This window comes from Macrosteles quadrilineatus, unplaced genomic scaffold (assembly GCF_028750875.1).
Source record: "Macrosteles quadrilineatus isolate MER2022 unplaced genomic scaffold, UCM_ALF_1.0 Scaffold_5__1_contigs__length_97177068, whole genome shotgun sequence".
NCBI lineage: Eukaryota > Metazoa > Arthropoda > Insecta > Hemiptera > Cicadellidae > Macrosteles > Macrosteles quadrilineatus.
In genome coordinates this window covers 10,503,616-10,522,312 of record NW_026542598.1, presented here as the reverse complement: position 1 = coordinate 10,522,312, position 18,697 = coordinate 10,503,616, and the positions used below count along the sequence as shown (strand labels likewise).

Here is an 18,697-nt window from a genome sequence, read left to right as displayed (position 1 = left end):
TTTTGCTCAGTTTGTTAGGTACCTAACTTCATTCTTTAAACTATGTTATATACCATCTGATTTGTGTTTTATTGCACCATTGGAATCTTTATAGTTATTGTAAGGAAACGGTCCAAACCTTGGTGTTGTTACTACCTATCTATTGTCGACTTTTGTTAGCACTATTTATTGGTGGCCCAATGACAAGTGGCATATGGGTCCATAATCAATTTAATCAATCACTATGAACCAAAACTATTATGAAACTAAGAATGTAGGCCCATTGAACATGTTTAGCAAATTATAGGATACTTCCCTTAGTGATGAATCTCCTGAGTTATGAGTGATCAAATAAAATCAATTTATTTACACAAATAAACATTACATTAGGTGCTTGCTTATAGCAGTAACTGGTGTCTCGTCAATTACATAAATGTTTATTCATATCGTATGAATACAAACCTTTATAAGAAGTGAAAATCCCATGTTACAAATTCAGTGTGGGAGTTTTGGATTTTGTGAGTGTGAGACAAAGAATACGAAGAGAGCGAGAGGCTAGTGCTTTTCCTTGTGACAGTCACACAAAGCTAATTTAGGAGGCAAAATACAATCTGACTGTTCTACATAAGCATTTTCTTTGTTATAAAGCTTAATTTTAATCAGACATTTGTTGTTTGTGATGGTCCTCCTTTTTATCATCATAATTAGCTTACATTCAGAACAGTCAAAGGTTTACTGAAGCTTACTTAAATTAATTTAACTTTCATTAACAGTCAGTCTAAAAGTTGCTCTCAAACTAATCCAAACATACAACGTGGAAGCCCTCATCCAAACTTTATTTTAGTAATAATGATTGAAAAGTAGAATCATATTTTTGGACATTACTCTAGGTCCTCAAACTAATATAAACAATATACAAACTTTTTAGTACCTACTGTAGTAGCCAAAATTAAATAGTTAGCCAAAATTAAAGTGTGTCTGACTTTATCATGTTAAGGTAGTTATAAAAATGATTTATTCTGTTGCTCCATGTTTATATTCAAGTTCTCAGACAGACCAGAAAGCTGAGCTCATAGCAGGAGACTGGCCCGGTGTCTTTAGTCAACTGGTAGGCGTACCACTTACACAGGTTGCCTAACTTGCTGATGGAGGCTTGGGCTATTACAGATCCATATGGACTGTGACCATGGGAATCAGCAAGTGTCACCTGCAAACATCACATATGGTAACTACAACATATCAGCTGATACAAAGGGCATTTGCCTAGGCAACGTTGTATGTGTCAAAATTCATTGTGGTAGCCCCTTAACTTCAATAATGACTAAATGGGTTTTATTACCTGTCATGCAGTTCCAAAGTAACAATAGTGTTACATGTTTTGGCGAGATACCATCGTCAGACACTTCAGATCAGATGGCATCTCAGCGAAACATGTAACACTATTGTTACTTCTGGAACTGCATGACAGTTAGTAAAAACCCATTTAGTGTATGTGTCAGCTATGCAATATTTCAGAAAAATCCGTTATTTTTACTTCAGTGTTCAACTTTACCATAGGAGGTGGAACCTCTATTATCCATCACCTTTAGGACCAGGATCATTTTGGTTGACAAGATTTATAGTTAGTTGAAGAAGAGACAGCCAATTAAGTATTTACTGTACTTTATAACCTACATAATATTTAAGTTCTTAACACGTTCGCTACTGCAATAGTACGAAATTTTTCATTCACGTGGACCAGCGACGCACATGCGTGGGCCGGGTTCCACCCATAGACTGCCGTCGCATATATGCGTCGGCTAGTCACATTAAAATAGACTGCTGTCGCATATTTGCGTCGGGGTTCTAATGTTATTAAAATGCTTATATCTTTGTAACGGTCTATTTGAAGGCACTGAATTCCCTGCAGTGGTCTAAAGAGATGTCTGACGCAAAACTGTGTCGCTTGGTCTGTGGATATGATGATTGGTGACGTCGACGTCATAATGATAGTTGGAAAAACTGGTCTTTACTTTTCTGCATCACTGTATGTATGCTGCATTATCCTATGCAGCGTTTATATTTGTTCAGTTATAAACTGTTCTTGATCAATATGTTTTTTATTTTACTTACTTTCACCTCAAAACACAAAAAATGAACTGTCGCATATATGCGACGTTTGGTCTATTTCAAGAAAACTATGTTAATTTTCACTATTGTCTTCGCTGTAGACCGGGCGTCTCAAATATGCGACATTACAAAAGGTTATTAATAATACAAAAAAACAAGAATAGATTATTTACAAACACGATTGTAGCGTATTACAATGTAAATGATCACTGTTTTACAGGTTTTCGCCCGTGGTCTGTGTGTACTGTTATCCAAGTGACAGCCGGTCTGTGTGTAAGATTCAAATGTATACCTCGGTCTGTGGCAATGACCGCGGCGTCGCACATATGTGACGCTCAGTAGCGAACGTGTTAATATATATAAAACACTTTTCATTTTTATAATTACTTACGATTCCAGAGACTAAGTTCAAAATAAGCACTACAGCTCTTAGATTTGCTAAAATGACAATATTCAGGTTTGACTTCTCATTCTTTAGTCGACTAAAGCGCCATTGTTTCAGTTGGTTTTCTATGTTGTAATGCAATGTTTTGATCATGTCATCTTCTAAATACAAACTTTTCTGCAATAGACAAAAATTTATCTGTTAGTTAAAGCAGAGGGCCTTTGATTTGGTGAATCGGGGGCTCAGTTAGTAGCACCACAGACTTGGGAACTAAGCAGCGTTGTCGTAGGTTTGAATCTTGTGTACTTGCCATTACGTTTTGTCAGTAAAGTTCACCTTTGTACTGTACCGGCTCACCCCTTGCTTTGCTGGATATGTTCCTTGCACAGGCCCATGTGGACACCCAAATGCAAGGTAAAAGATGCTGGAGGCTGTCAAAAACTTAAAAAAATAAAATAAGGTGAAAAAATATTAAAGATTTTTGTTATTATTAATTTGATATGACGGTTACCACTGACCATGAAAACCTTGGATTATGCATGATTCTTGAATTCTCGTGACCATGAATTTTCTAAATCATTTATAATGATTGTAAAATAACTGGTATTAGTTAATTTTAATTTTTTATGGTACCCAAGGAACCAACAATAAGTTTACTACCCTAAGAACAATATTTTAGTAGATATGATGGCAGACTTACGACTACTCCTTGTGATTGACCAAATAGGGACCTGTGCAGATGCTAACAAGCAAAGGTAGAGATTATCAGTTACAGTAGAATGAACATATATAACTGACTACAGCATTTTCATTTAAAATCCTGACATTCCCGGAACAGAGCCTAAATACGTTACTGTAGTTTCTAATTGTGTCATTGGGTAACTAATGTTTTATTATGTAATAAGCAAATTATCACATTAAAGTCCATTTGTACAATAAAATTAGACAATATTCATTTACCCACTCCACAACTGTCGCATTTGTTTCTCTTCTGACAGCTTCAAGAGCTTCTGGAATGTTCAAATATTTGACCCTCAACACTCCAGCTTCTCTTAGTTTGTCATACAAGTTGTTTCCTGTTTAACAGAACGAGTTTGTGTATAAATGGTCAATCTATGTAAGTAATAACTCTTCTGATCTTGAATAATATACTCTTTTGCTTTGAGTGCCAAGATGTTAAACCTGGTAGTTCCTATATTGCTAAAATAACCTATTTTGCACTTCTTGTCATAGATTCCCAGTCTGTCAAAACCCCAGTCTTAAAAATGGCTTTATGAGATAGGCATATTCTCACTCTTATGTAGGCTCTTTCTCACTACATTGTCTACAAAAAAGGCTTGAACCAGGTAACCTGATCTTTTTTTACCATGGCTACAGAATTCTATAGCTGAGAAATATTTCCCTTTTTCAGTACCTAAGGCGTTACGTCAATGCACTTCAGGACAAATTCCTGAGCAAGAGGATTGTCCATTCAGGCTCTTGTAAATTCTGCCAGAGAAATTTCCTCTATTTGGACGATTGGAATTAGAGGGTGAAAAATTTCCCTAACAACCTATAAATTGCTTACGACTTAAAAATTGGAATAAAACCAATACAGTGGACTGATACTTTTAAAACAATAGATTATTGATCGAAAAGACAAATCAATTTTAAACATGTTGCCTACTAGCTGCCACACTACTCTATAAGGGGCTTTGTGAGACCTGGTAGTGAATGTGTTAATGACAGATTTCATACAGATTGCTTTTACCTTGTTTGATGCAGTTGGAGAAAATGTCTATGAAGTCAGAGGTGGGTGTAGGTTGAGTGAAGATGATTCGAGCTTTCTGGCACTTGTAGATGACCAGGATCGTGATAAGTGTACAAGCCTTGCTCTCTGTAACATTCAGCTGGATATTTGTATTGTTTGTCTACAGCATTAAGCAAATCTTTCCATGGGGCTGCTATCAAGCACAACGCCAAGAGTCTTTGACTTGTTACACGAAGTCAATGATTCCCCATTGAGCACAACACTCACTCCTCTCTCGCTGAGGGACTGCACCAAGTTTTTTTTAAAGTCCTAATGGATTACAGAAAATACTTTGAAAACCATAAGGGTCATGGGGCTTGGGAAACAACTGTCCTCCACTCATAATTGGCTTACAGCATTCACAGTTTATTCAATTATTCAAATAGTTATTATATTATATTAAGTAGTTATTCAATTATTGTTTGGTGCAGAGTGTAAATTCACACTCCTAAGAGGGTTCCACCTGCCGGCTGGATACCGTATAAACATACATGGTCCCGCAAAAAAGAACCTTGTGGCATTATTAAAGTGTTTATCGATGTTTAAATAAACTTGAAAATATTCACGAAGATCCAAACTATGCACAGGATGAACTGCAACTTTGTAATTGTTTCTTTAAGTGTTTACAAAATAATTTTGAAAATCCGTAAATTGGCCTTTTTAACATGGGATTTAAACTTCTAAATAAATTAATTTTTCTCCATCCATTGCAAGCTCTGATATGTTAAGAGCAAAAAAAGCACACAATCATTGGAATAAAATAGTTTTATAATGTTGAGAGCTTGTACAATAGAGGCGTGTTCAATCCCAAACTATATTTTAATCCATATAATCTGCCATCTTGAATTGAATTTCAGGCTGCTGGATAAAACCCCAGAAGGTGTAATAAACAGGGAGAACAAACACCCAAGTGACCCTTCCACCACTATGGTGAAGATATTTCCATAAGTACCCATAATTCGTCAGGAGTATATTTTTTTGTGATCCCAAACCACCTAACCAGGCAAGTTGCAGTTGAGAACAGATATCACTTATCTGAAGACACAATAAATAATTCTAATAAAAATTCACCAAATTCTTAAGGTACCTTATTTACTCGGGCTACTTAGTTGAAGGTATTTTTTATTTTATATTATGGTAGGCAACTGGTATCTAAAGCTTTAAGATTATCTACTACTTGCAGAAATCAATCAATTTATGTGTTAAGTTTTAGTGATTAAATACAATTTATTTTTATGTTGCACATCTTTCATACGCCTTGGCACATCACACCTCATTTGATGTTTGCCTTACTGAAACCAAAAGTGGCCTATTAAAACAAACAGAGGTTTCTATGACAACCCACCTTGCTCATGTGATTGACTGATCTCCCTCGGCATCCAGTACACTCTCACATTCTCCGTTTCATACGAGGTCTTCTTGCACGGAGACAGCATTCTTGTCTGCTTGGGACTGAACTGAGCCATTCTATGTTGTAGGAACCATCTCATTGGCTCCAACTTCCGCTCCTCAAAGGAGGAATTACACAAAAAATTTAGATAAAAGGTCCACAATTGTGATTACTATGGAGACTACAATTTTGATATTTGTAGGAGAAATAGGATTTGATCTTTATTCCCTCTTATTATATTTGTAGCAAAACAGCATTTTGATCCTTATAGGATCTCTTTATGTTTTAATTTTAGGCTCCTCTCATTCACTGTATCTTTGTTCCTGAAAAAAGTATTGCAGGAAATTGTTGTTAGATGCTATCCTGTTTCAATTATTTCAAATTTAAAAAGATGTAAATACAGAATAAGTATGTGAGAGCTCAGTGGTCTAATGGCCTACCAAAAGCTTGTGCTCTTGCACAGTATTAACTTAACTCCCATAAAATTTAGTTGCAGTATATCACAGAGCCTCCATGAAATTCATTGTGTTGTATATAGAGATCACCTAAATGTTGCTTGCAGTCTTTGCTTTTTGCTAAATTTGAATGGGAAGTAAATACAAACTCAAACAATTTAAGACACACTAAAACTAAATTTACCATGTTATTGTAAGATCTGTTGGCAAAACTAGTTGAAAACACAGTTTGAAAGCAAATTTCCAATTCATAATGGGAGAAGTACAAAACTATTTGTATCAGTAACTTTAATTTTCAAGTCATAAATGATATTCTCATATAAGAAGAAAACCCTGCATTAACTACAGTACACAGACCATGAGAGTCTGCAGTTGAGAGAGGAGCCTATTTACCACGTGACTTCGAAGTAGCCAATGCGGACCGTACGGTGTTGCCAAATCAAGTAATACCAGCTGATTTGAAAATATTGTTTAGTATATTTTAATCAGTGACAAAAATTAGTGAACGGGTGATGTTACAACGTCGCACAAGTCCAGTCTTGCTATTGGCTGCCGCCAACTGCAGACTCTCGTGGCCCCTAGTGTACTAATTGGTCAAGGAAAACAGATAATTTGTCAACAAATCCATAAAAGAATTATTTTATTGTATCACAAAATATAAAAATAACAAATAACAAAATAGTGGTTTAGTGTCTAGAAGTTCAGTCAGTGTTGAGGACTAGACAGACGCCTTGTAGTATCCAAAGACTAGAATGTTCAGTGGTGCTCAGGTCAGCTTCAAACACCAGACCCACACCCATAGCATTGCGTCGCTGGGACGTCGTGTACACTGGCGTTCTCAGTGTGTTCTGGCAAAAAAGGGATATTTTAATACATAATAGGCCTACAGGGTTATTCAAAAATTTTACAAAAACTAAACGGTTAGAAAGAGTGTATTTATAAGTTTGTTTTGACAAGGTTAAGTTTTGTCTCAGTTGCTTGGTTGAACACCAGTACCACAAGCCTGTCAAAAAATGGCTACTACAAAACTGGAAAATGTATCTTGTATTTTAGAATTTGCTTGTACGAATGCTATTGTTAGTGTTCAGTGGAACTTTTGGACCAAATTTAGGAATATGAGACTCCTCATTGAAACTGCATAGGTCATTGGGTTAGGCAATTCAGGACAACTGGATGTTTTAGTACCCGGTAGAGATTGGGCTGTCCTCAGACTCCACCAGACGCTGTGGAAATAAAGACAGTCCTTTGATGCGCTGGCTGCCAAGATCACCTGACTTAAGGCGTAAGAGTAAGTAGGTACAAGTAAGTGTAAATGAAATCAAGATAAATTTTCAAAGTATGTGCCTACAAACTACAAAGTAAATGTATACCATACCTGCAGCTTGGCCCTGTGAGCCTCGACAGGGATGATGTACAAGACTGGCAGTTCCTCTACCAACACCTTGGGTAGTGATCTGGCTAAGCAGTTGTTGGCCACATCCCACCTGGCACCCTCCAGGTATAGACCGCACACATAGCAGCCCTGCCACAATACAACACTTACATCACAAACACAGGCTCGATAACAGGACATTTAGCCACCAAAAAAGTGGAGTGGAACCCAGGAAACATTCCCCTGTCTGTCATAACTGTCAAATTTTGTTAAAAGACTCAAGTGGTCCCTTACAAATTTCCAGTTTCCCTATTCACCTTTTCTCAAGGTCGGGGTCTGCAAGCCAAAAATTTTACTTTCTCTCTGGTCAGGTCAAACATTTTGGCCTTGGATCTCGATAATAGAGAAAATTGGGTTGCTTTCGAAATCTTAATATTAGGCTATAATCAGGTTATAAAGTATTTTACATTATCTGCCCCATTATTTTCTTAAAATCGTGACCATCTTTGCGGTCACGACAAGTAGTGAACATCTTCCCTCGTATCGATGACATCATCATATCATCTCCCACAATGGCGGGGTGGCAGCAAAAACTATCAAAATCACTCACGGTCACAGGTTTAATAGTAATTTTTTGATAGTCCATCTTCACAGATGCTTTTTGCAAAATTAACACTTGGCTTGACCCGACAATGAGCTTCGCCCAAAAACATTTTCCAGCCTGAACCGACCCCTCACTGTTAACTGTTGACCCGACCCAATCTGAAAATATCCTAGAATTGAGCAAGAAAACAACTGGTCCAATAATTATTGGTCAAAATAAGAGAAGATATTACCATCTCTGGCCTAGCTTCGACTTGATCCTCGTGGGTGAAGGAAGTGACACTGGTGTAGAGGGTAGACCTGTCCAGGGGCCAGCCCATCTTGCGACATGCTGTCTGTACCAGAGCTGTGAGGTAGGACTCTGGTACATGTAGCCCTGACATCCACATCACCAGTGGGTCACGACGTTGAGCCTGTCACAGACACAAGTCACTGTCAGTGTATGTATCATTAGATGACAAGTAGGCTTACTGTATATTCATGAACTTCATTTTTGAATTCATTCTGTAAAGTACACATAACTTCCATTTAGTATATTATCACAAGAACAGTCAATGTTTACTTAGGTTTTAGAAAAAAGTTATATCAACCTCGAGGCACGTAATTAGTTGATGGTCGAATGCAGGAATTTCAAATCCGAATCCTAAAAAAATCTAATCTTGAGTCCCAAAAATAATTACAAATGGGCTTATGAGGATTAAAAAAGCAAGAATGGAATAGGAACCATTTAAAAATAAATATTACACTAACCATAAATGACTACTCTTTGCAATGAAAAGTTACGTAATTACTTTTTACACGGCAAAAATAACAGACGACTAATCTGTTACATCTTTTAACCTATTAACCTAAATCGAACGGTCGGTCGGTATACTTTGTCAATCTCACAGTACTGTATATTATGACGTCGATAACCTTTATGGTTAGGCAATGTCACAGTACTGTATAGTGTATATTACGACGTTGATAACCTTTATGGTTAGGCAATGTCACAGTACTGTATAGTGTATATTACGACGTCGATAACCTCTATGGTTAGGCAATGTCACAGTCCTGTATTTTACGACATCGATGGATAGACATTGGATATTTCTTTATTATATTTAAGGAACATTACAAAACTCATAGCATTTTTTAGGTTATGCCTGCAGTTTATATTTACTTTCGGTTGTACAGTTTTGGTTGTTGAAAATTGAAACAGTTGACAAAAGAATAACCAATCTTTGTTCGTTTGTGTTGGCCAAATCCATAAAAGATAGTAAGTAAACGTTACTTTTGCAGTAAACAATGTAATGACCAATTTTTGCAGGTGATAAATATCCAACGAAAACAAGTAATTTCACAGTAGTGTAGCGAAAAAATCTTTATTCCTGTTAAATGACATTTTAACTGTACTTTAGATGTGATATTCACTCCTAAGGAATGGTATTGCTGTTGGAAGCATTTCTCACCAAAAACCTTTCTAAAGGATGCTCAATTAACCAAATTGTACATAAGGATTCTTTGACTCTAATCAATAAGCATAATTTAGTATTGTTCACAAATTAACACTAATAAATGAAGCAGATCCTGCACCTACCCAGGTATTGTACTGTTGCACTCTGCGTTGGAAGTGTTCCATCCAGCCACCCAGACTCTTGCACGTGGCTGGTGCCAGTTTGCGCCACTCCTGTGGCAAGTGGCCATTGAACAGAGACACAGAGACATTGTCCAACACTGTGTCCATCCCAATCTCTCCAGCTAGTGCCTGCAGACCAACAATACAAAGAGTGAAAATAATACAAGAGTGAAAATAACAGAGGCCTGAAAACAGAACCTAAAATGGCTTATTGGCATAAAAAAATTAATTCAATAGGTTTACCCCATGGTTAGCTACAGCTCTGAGCTGTACTCTCCCTGGTTTATATCTAGCTTAAAACAAGCATCCATTTATAAATATGTCACTTTGTCATTTGAGTAGGTGATAAGGAAAAACTCATGAAAGTGACATTATTTTCATTCCTCGTGGAAAATCTAATAATTATTACATGTCAACAAACCTTCCTGAGTTGTGAGAGAGTGAACTGCATCTTGTTGATGAGCAAGTTAAACCTCTCCAGTTCCTGCAGCAGCACTATGATGGTGGGAGTGATGTTCATCTCAAAGTTCTTCCTCACTCTGCTCAAGTCGTACACTGGTGGCAGCTTACGTAGAATGTCACTGGCCACTGAGTCAATCACCTCCTCTCTGCTCACACCTCCCTCAGTAGTACCTACAGAATTTGCAGTAATCACTGGTAAAGATGTTAAATTATTTTTACTATCAGTTAAAACTCTCTATCTCCACAGTCTATTTTAAGCATGTATTATGAAATTTTAGCTTGGGTTTAAATTTAATCATGTACTTAACAAATGCAACTAATTTCAATTCTTAGCATTGTTATGTTAAAATGTGTACATCCTCCCCAACAATTTAACGGATTTCTGCATAGGTGGATTAACAGCTAAAGGTGATTTGCAAACCACAATTGCCACTGGCAATTGACAAGATTCAAACTTGATCCCCCAAATAAGAAGTCCTGCGCTCTAAACATGAGGCCAGCCACTCTGGACGATTTTTAACCTCTTCCGAGTATGTTTCTGAGGTAGGAAAATTTTATCAAAACCGGTCACAAATAATATCATTAGCTATTAACTCAATTCCTAGTTATACTACACTAGGAGCAATTTACAGCTAGGCCTATCATAAACTACACAAGTTACACAATTAATGCACAGTGCTTTACAACTAATTATTGTATAGTGCAACACAGTTAGTTATTGTTTAAAAGAAATACATTTAACCATTGTTCAAAGTGCACCACTTGATGTTCAAATGTTTTACTGTGCAATACAAATAAAAAATTTGTTGGCTAAGAAAAAGTTGGATTTGAAGTGCAATTCAAATTTGAATATCCAATGTTAGTGGCACAAATACAAGAAATTTGAATTAAACCATATATATACCAACCATTATTCCTTCCCAGAGCAGCTAAAACATGTACCACATTAATACGGGGAAAATGCACAGTTATAGAATTATAAGGAAAAACAAATATATTCAATATGATTGAATGATTTACAGATTGCTAGAGTTTTTCACTCGTCCTAAAAGAGTTATTATAAAACAATAAATATAAATAATCAGTGTTGTACTGTCAAAATGTTATCCAGTCAAAAGTAAAACTTTAATCTAAGAATAAAAAAACATTAAATTGCACCAGTACACAAGCATATACCTTCCATGTATTATATACTAGCTGTACCCGCGGGCTTCGCCCCGTTTAACTTCATAAGCATTCGCATGGCTCATTCACGTCCTGGTTGAAGTTCGTTCGCTACGCTCACTCACCTTTAGGTTGGAGCTCGTTCGCTGCGCTCACTTGCCTTCAGGTTAGCTCGTTCGCTACGCTAACTCGCCTCCAGGTTGAAGTTCGTTCGCTACGCTCACTCACCTTTTGGTTGCAAATTAGCTGTTGTCATAAATAAAAAAAAATAATAGTGCTGCACCCTGTTGGTAATCCTTGTAACTTTTATGCTATTGAACATCATAGAACAGAACCAACTTGTTTAATTGAAACAGCTGTTAAGATTCATTGATTCCTTTTAAATATGAAAAATCATAAGATTAACATGGGGAACTACAGAGCCACTGGGGCGGAGCCCGAAAGGGTTTTTGAGATAAGAATATGCTTTAATGTTAATCGGGAATGTGAGCTATCATCATGCCAAATTTCAGCCCAATCCGTCCAGTAGTTTATGCGTGATTGAGCAACACACACACACACACACAAACATACACACAAACTCACAAACTTTCAGATTTATAATATTAGTAAGATAGTATGTAACATAGAGAAATAAAATTTAAAACCAGAGGACTTAAAACAACTTGGAGTTTAGGAACTTAAACAGCTTACTTGCTGCAGATAGGATATGAGACACAATGATTTCATCGTTTAAACTCTTGGATACGGCAGAAAGCAGATACATTTATTCTAAAAATAAAGTTTACAAATATTGAAACATATTTTGGTCGACTAGAAATAGGATACATACCAGTGTGAGGCTGAAGCTCTATGAGATGTAGCCACATCTCACGAGCTGCCTGAGTGTAGTAGCCGATCTCAGCATTGGGGTGAAGACCAAACACACCAGGCACATTGACTAGTGGCAGCTCTTCTATAGCAGCTGCAGCATAACCACAAACATGTCAATGTTTTACAATGGTGTAAAACAGTTGTCTTAATAACTGGCCTAGCATAGACCTTTGGAATCTTCATAACTTTCAATTGGATTTTTCCCCTTTCCCTTGATAACAAAATATTTAATGATAATAATGGTTGAAATCAACTCTATGTAATTTTTCACAGAAGGATCTTTCAAAAAAATTGTTTAACAAATTTATCATTCAAATTTCACAAGAGTCGTTAACAAATTTACTATCACATACAGAGATACTTTCTCAAGATATCTGAGATTTTATCTCCAAAAATATAGTTTGGAAACATCACTTCCAAAAAATAAAGGAATCTTTATGGTATTGCAACTAGTTTGTCCATTTTGGAATTCTCCTTTAAAAGTGACATTTCCTTGAGGCTTACTGAGGTTTATAGGTAAATTATTGTAAATTTTTTAGAAACCGGTTAAAAGATAAGAGTTGGAATACTACCAAAGAAATGGCAAGACTCTATAAAAAGGGGCCTAATGCTGAAAGGAAAATGTCTACTGCTAAAGGAAAAGGAGTGATTTCAAGAAGAGAGGAGGATAGTTTAAGTTCTAATAATCAACACACATAGAAAACTATAGCTTCTAAAGTCTAAACTGATAATAATGAATGACTGATGTAAATTTAGTTTTTAGATCATGTTTACCAAAGCATGTTTATTAAATGTAAATAATGTAATAAATAATAGATTACAAATAAAGATGGAAATATAGTGTGTGTATAATAAGGCCTCTCTATGTTCGAACCAACATAAAGCATGTCCTTATCAAATATCTGGACATTAATTTACCTATATAGTCTTCCCGAGATCCATCAGGAGGTATTGTGTAGTCCACGGCTTCATCCTGGTAGAAGTGGAACGGCTGGAATGTGTCAAACAGGAAATCTCCCATGTACTCATTCATGAACGTCTTGACAATGCGACGATCAAAGTCATCAATTACCCGGCCCCCGTACATTACCTGCAAGGCATTGGACGATTCACATTTATGGTCATTGATAAAAAGCTGTAAAATTAGTGTGTTGCAGTTTTCACGGATTATATTATCCAAAATGTCAAAAATCTGGGCCACAATGTGCAATGGAATACTCAATAGCCAACTATAAACCAAAAACCAATTGCATCTGAAAAATTGTTAGAATAAAATGTTTAGTACAACTATGCTAGTCAGACCCTTGTGATACTTAAAAGATTTATTATTAGGGATGGACGGGATTGACCTTTTAGTTCGGGACGGGATTTTTTCCTGTGCATAAAAAGCAAAAAAGACAAACAAAATCAATATTTGACATTTGTGGCACTGACCTATAAAAACAAAAAAAAATGGGTAAAAATTTACAGGTATTCAAGGTACTTGTGACTCGTGGTCACAGTGCGACCGTCAAAATGACTCGCGAACACAACGGGATCGTCGGTATGACTCCGGGGTCACAGCGTGATTGTCGGTATAACTCCACGGTCACGGCGCGATCGTCGGTATGACTCTGCGGTCATGGTGTGATCGTCGGTATGACTCGCGGTCACGGCACGATCGTTGAAATGACCAGCGTTCGCAGAACTATCGTGAACATCTCTTGCGATAGCGGCGTCATCGTCACTCGCAAAGCGGCAAAATGGCCGACGATAGGATCAGATTCCGTCCCGAAAAATTCCTGAATCAAATGTAATCCTGCCCCGAAAATCCCGCCAGATACAGCTATTAATGTATCATATCAACATAAGTTTCCTGCTGCATCTATGAATTACACATGGCAACTTCAATCAGTACCATTAAGCGTTTTTAGGGTCTCATATGTTGAGAGCAAAACTCTTTTGGTATCCTGCATTTCAACTCATCTCTTTACTGATTTAGCTAAACAAATTTAAAATTTTATATTGATACAAGACTAAAGTAAAAACTCAGTTGTTGTAAATAGACCTTAAATAGGGAGCTAAGAACATTTTGTGAATCTTAACAACTTGTGAACATTACTAGTATGTAATGTACTTACCTCTCCAAACAAGTACTTGAGACTTGCCCAAGGAATCAGAGCATCTTGGACATCCTTAATTTTGTTTAAATAAGCTTCCAGAATTTGTGTGCAAACTACAAAGTCACACTCGCCAAAGTCGTAAGTAATGTTCCAACCAATCTTGTCATACTTTCTGCGTTCCTGAAAACAATGAAAATTATCTATAGATGGGATTTACATAGGAATTTCCTAGCAGTACTCCATTATTATTTAATTAAAAAATGCTGTATGGTTTTAAATATTGAAAATTAAACTTTACCCACCTGAACCACTGCATGAAAAAAGGCCAATACGTAAACCAAACTTTTAAAAGCTGGATGATCACATTGGTCCAATGTGTGCTGGGGCATCTTGAAATAGGTGTTTCTAAGGTTCAACTTCAAACCGTTGGGAGGCTCTGTCACAACTGAAACAACAGAAACCAAAAATGATGAGTTTAAGCTTCTATGGAAGTATCTAACACAAATGTTTTCATAAAAAAATTAGGATGCAAGCCTGTTAATACTTTAAGGAAAATTATAAATACCTGACCCACCATACTCTATGAAAAAAATTACAAAGGACCAAAAACATGACATCACTTACACATACCTAAAAAAATTATAAAAGATCCCACTATGTTCTTAACACAGACTCTAAAGACTATAAACATACTAAGTACAAATAACTTTAATAAATAAACAATTAAAAATTTGAACCCGCAATCCATTACTTATTACATTTCTGTCATCCATCTATTTTACGGGTCAACGTCCCTGTTAGCTTGCACTGTAATATCTAGTGATTTACCTTTGAGAGATCGCTGCAGGATGCCGATGGGGAAGGTGTTGGTAGGGTCGGTGGTGAGCCACAGTCGGAAGTCAGGGTGAGGTTTGGTCATCTTCTCCAGCTCCTTCTCCAAGTCGCGGAGGAAGGCGATGAGGAGATGACAGTTTTGGTACATGAGCCAGTGACCACGAGATATGGCTGTCTCTAGCAGTGTCAATGCCGTCTGGATACATATAAAACACCAGACAGCATGAAAAGGGATGGAAATATATATATGTACAATAAGTGGAACATTTCACATATCTTTAGGTACAGTATTCAAGATCTCAATTGATTACTTTTCAAGTTAAATCACATGAAAATCACTTTAATTCCTCAATAGCTGACTTAATAATAAAATTGATGGAACAAGGTTGTGGGTTTTAAGAATTGTTGACGGTTTACAGCAATGGGAAATAAATAACAGCTAAAATCATTATTTTCAGGACAAAGCAAATCATACATCATAAGTTATATCTACTAATAATTTCCTAAAATAGTAGATTTGTTTATTAATTTCTTTATTTTTGCCAAAAAAAAATGAGCTGACTGGGGTTTTTAAAGTGCAACATTGTTAAGGCCTTTTTTTCTCTTGTTAAATTTTATGTTTTAACGTGTGGAAAGATATGATCAAGTTTTGCTTGCAAGATAATCTAGTCCTCACAATTTTGTTAATCTCTATCAGTTCTGTGAGGACTACAGACACAAACGCAGTTTCATCATATTCAACAAATCCCGACCTAACCACCACCTTACCTTCTCCTGTCCTTGTCCGAGTGACAGGTACTTGAACTGAGTGCCACCTGCTCCTTGTAGATCTGCCAACTTCATCAGGTCAGCTGTAGGGTCAGAGCCAGGACTCAGGATAAACACCACTGGCGTGGTCGGACTGCTCTGCTCAAATATGGCATCCAGGCTGGAACATGGTAATACTTATATATTATCATCTGATTTTACTGTTCTGACTTATTTTATTATTCATAAGGGAACTCTAACTGATCAATTTTAAGCGCAACACCGTGACGCAAACATAAGACGATGCTGCAATAGTTTCACAAAATCGCACAACCAGTTGGGCTTCAAACTTACTGACTCATTGAATCTATTGCAACATTATTAGTTTAAGGAAAACTCAACCCAAACTTGAAATGTTGAGTACATTTGGTGTCTACTTTAAGCACAGGCACTGGGCTCCACTCAGTATTGTCTGTTACCTGATGTAGGGTGGTGTGATGAAGAACTCCCCCATGGTTGTGGAGATGTACTGTGTAACAGCTTGATACACCCTGTCCACTCTGAAGCATCGGATCAACATCAGCTTGTGGAACTGAGACATCTCTGCAGACACACCTCCCGGTGGTGATGCCACCTCTGGTGCATCCAGGTCATACCACTACACCACAAGGTAAAACACACTTCACAGGTCAAATTACAACTTTATAACATTCACTTTAAGTTGCTTAAGTCAAAGACTATTTAGGAATCCATATAACTTATCTATAAATGTAACAAAATATGTCTCTGCACCTTAAAACTGGGGGGAAGGAGATTGTAAATTATATCAGGTTAAGTCCTCTGGAGTTTTGTAACTTACCGTCTTCCAATCTTCAACATTTCTTTCAATGTGATCAGCGAGGTCTCCAAATTGTTTAGGAAATTCAGAAGAGAGTTTTAATATATCTTCCCATCCCTGAAAATATAAAATACTGTATTAACTACCACTAAAATGTTACTTATTATACTTTACATAAAAAAAAATATTTTCCAAAACAACTATGTTAGTTACGTTAAGCAATTAGTAGATAAAATCACTGCAGGGAAATCCTTTGTTTAAAAACGTTTTAAGGACTGTACATGAAGTTTTTTTTTTTTTTTTTAATAAAGAGGTTTGAAGCATTCTTAACCCTCATAATGAACACATACATATTGTCTACCTGGGAGGATATCCAGCGAGCTGGGCAAAGCCGAGGTGATTTCTCCAGCGACACACTGCCTTTGATGAAGAACTCCAGCTGATGTTGACTCACCCTTCCTTCACTCTGCTCCAACTTCATCGTCATTTGGAAGGAGTACAGCAACTTGTGCTTTTCAAATATACCTGTCAAACAGTTCACAGTTAATGGTTAAAAGCTATTTCATCCTGTGTGTCTGGTAAACATAAAAAAAAAAAAAAAAACTCCTCACGTTTATCAGGAAACATTGATTGTCTGAGTAAACGTGTCTTTATAGTGATGGCCTTCAAATATGAAGATTTGATCTTCAGTGGGGCTGATTCGGAACACAAATACTGTGTTCAGAAATAACCAATGGCGTGAATACACAAAATATTACAAAAACACATTGATTACTATAAAAATTTACCTTGAAAGGTATTCAGCTGCCATGCTTGAAAAAAAATCGTCAAATAACATGAGAACGTCATTTTTCAGAGCAGAGATTTCTCAATGTCCTGGATCAAAATTTAAGATGAGAGAAGCTATCAAGGATTTTGACTAAATAATTAACTCTTATATAAACTCTTGTTTCCAAAGTAATATTGTAACTCCTACCTGTACAACCATACTCGTAAACGTTCTTGGTCAGTGTTGTGATGATGTTACGAAGTCGAGTTTTAACAATGACGTCCGGCAGAGCCTTGCGCAGAGAGTAGCCAAAGACCACCAAGTAGGACCCAAGGGAGTATTGATACATTGGATTGACTGCAGCCATGTCAGACATGAGGAAAAACAGCAGAGCCCCTCGTTTGGCCACGGGACGGTAAACGTTACGCAGGGCGTCAATCTCTATCGCTGTCTTGGCTGCTAGTTCTAGCTTTTGAGTCACCTGAAAACAGAAATGGTTTTAGTATAACTGAGCTATGATATGTTTAAGATACGTTTTCATTTTTATATGATGTTAGATTCTGAGTTATAAAAATCTGAGTTTTGACTGTTCATAGCCTTAGAATTAGTGGCAATTCCTTAGCATTCTTGCAAAGATTTCTGGTAAATGCCTTGAGTTTGTCAGTATCTGACAGAGGCTCTTCCCAAGTTTGAGCACACAAATCTCATTCTGTCTACTATACCTAACAGATACGATCTAACACCAGAAAGCCCTGAAAATAAGTTTATAAATGACACAAATTTAATGATAAGACGTATGCTCGCAGATTTCCCTCAAGCTAAAACTCTCGATCTGCATCTCCTCCAGCGCTGGTACCACACTCGACATGGCCTGCACTTGAACAGTAAGGGGAAAAAGTGTATAGCCAAGCAAATAATAAGGCTAACTAATGAATTCCTACATGAAAATAAAACTAAACAAAACAACGCATCTAATACATTGCCATCCCCTGTAGTAACACGTCATGTTGCATCAGTTTGTTCTACTAAAGATGTTAACCATTCGAATGTAGTATCTACTGAAATACCCGATAGCCAAATTCAAGTTCTTGAAGGAAATATGGACAGCGTTATTTCGGAAAATCAAAACAAGTCGTCTGTTGCTTTCGCCCACTGTATATCGGGTGATTTTGGAGACCAAAGACAGATGAGCCAAGGAGTGGCAGTCA

General features: G+C 36.8%; 2 protein-coding genes across 2 annotated transcripts in view; both read right to left on the bottom strand.

Moving 5' to 3' along the window:
* Positions 1-957: 957 nt before the first annotated feature.
* LOC128996027 (uncharacterized) lies at positions 958-5,801 on the bottom strand. Its single transcript, XM_054421145.1, has 5 exons — positions 5,608-5,801; positions 4,224-4,349; positions 3,434-3,549; positions 2,480-2,650; positions 958-1,186 (listed from the first exon to the last, which is right to left on the bottom strand). Exons 1-5 carry the CDS (start codon positions 5,750-5,752, stop codon positions 1,019-1,021), a joined length of 726 nt encoding a protein of 241 aa, XP_054277120.1. The 5' UTR covers positions 5,753-5,801; the 3' UTR covers positions 958-1,018.
* Positions 5,802-6,757: 956 nt separating this feature from the next.
* The window catches only part of LOC128994267 (dynein axonemal heavy chain 10), a 116,076-nt gene continuing 104,136 nt past the window's right edge, over positions 6,758-18,697 (bottom strand). Inside the window, exons 69-84 of the mRNA XM_054418681.1 lie at positions 17,697-17,970; positions 17,082-17,245; positions 16,742-16,837; positions 16,362-16,540; positions 15,904-16,063; positions 15,130-15,331; positions 14,604-14,746; positions 14,320-14,481; positions 13,118-13,289; positions 12,159-12,290; positions 11,071-11,091; positions 10,122-10,333; positions 9,662-9,829; positions 8,316-8,495; positions 7,483-7,629; positions 6,758-6,955 (exon numbers count right to left, since the gene is read on the bottom strand). Coding sequence (XP_054274656.1) covers positions 6,809-6,955; positions 7,483-7,629; positions 8,316-8,495; positions 9,662-9,829; positions 10,122-10,333; positions 11,071-11,091; positions 12,159-12,290; positions 13,118-13,289; positions 14,320-14,481; positions 14,604-14,746; positions 15,130-15,331; positions 15,904-16,063; positions 16,362-16,540; positions 16,742-16,837; positions 17,082-17,245; positions 17,697-17,970 — 2,559 coding nt within the window. The 3' untranslated portion in view covers positions 6,758-6,808. The remainder of the gene's footprint in view (positions 6,956-7,482; positions 7,630-8,315; positions 8,496-9,661; positions 9,830-10,121; positions 10,334-11,070; positions 11,092-12,158; positions 12,291-13,117; positions 13,290-14,319; positions 14,482-14,603; positions 14,747-15,129; positions 15,332-15,903; positions 16,064-16,361; positions 16,541-16,741; positions 16,838-17,081; positions 17,246-17,696; positions 17,971-18,697) is intronic.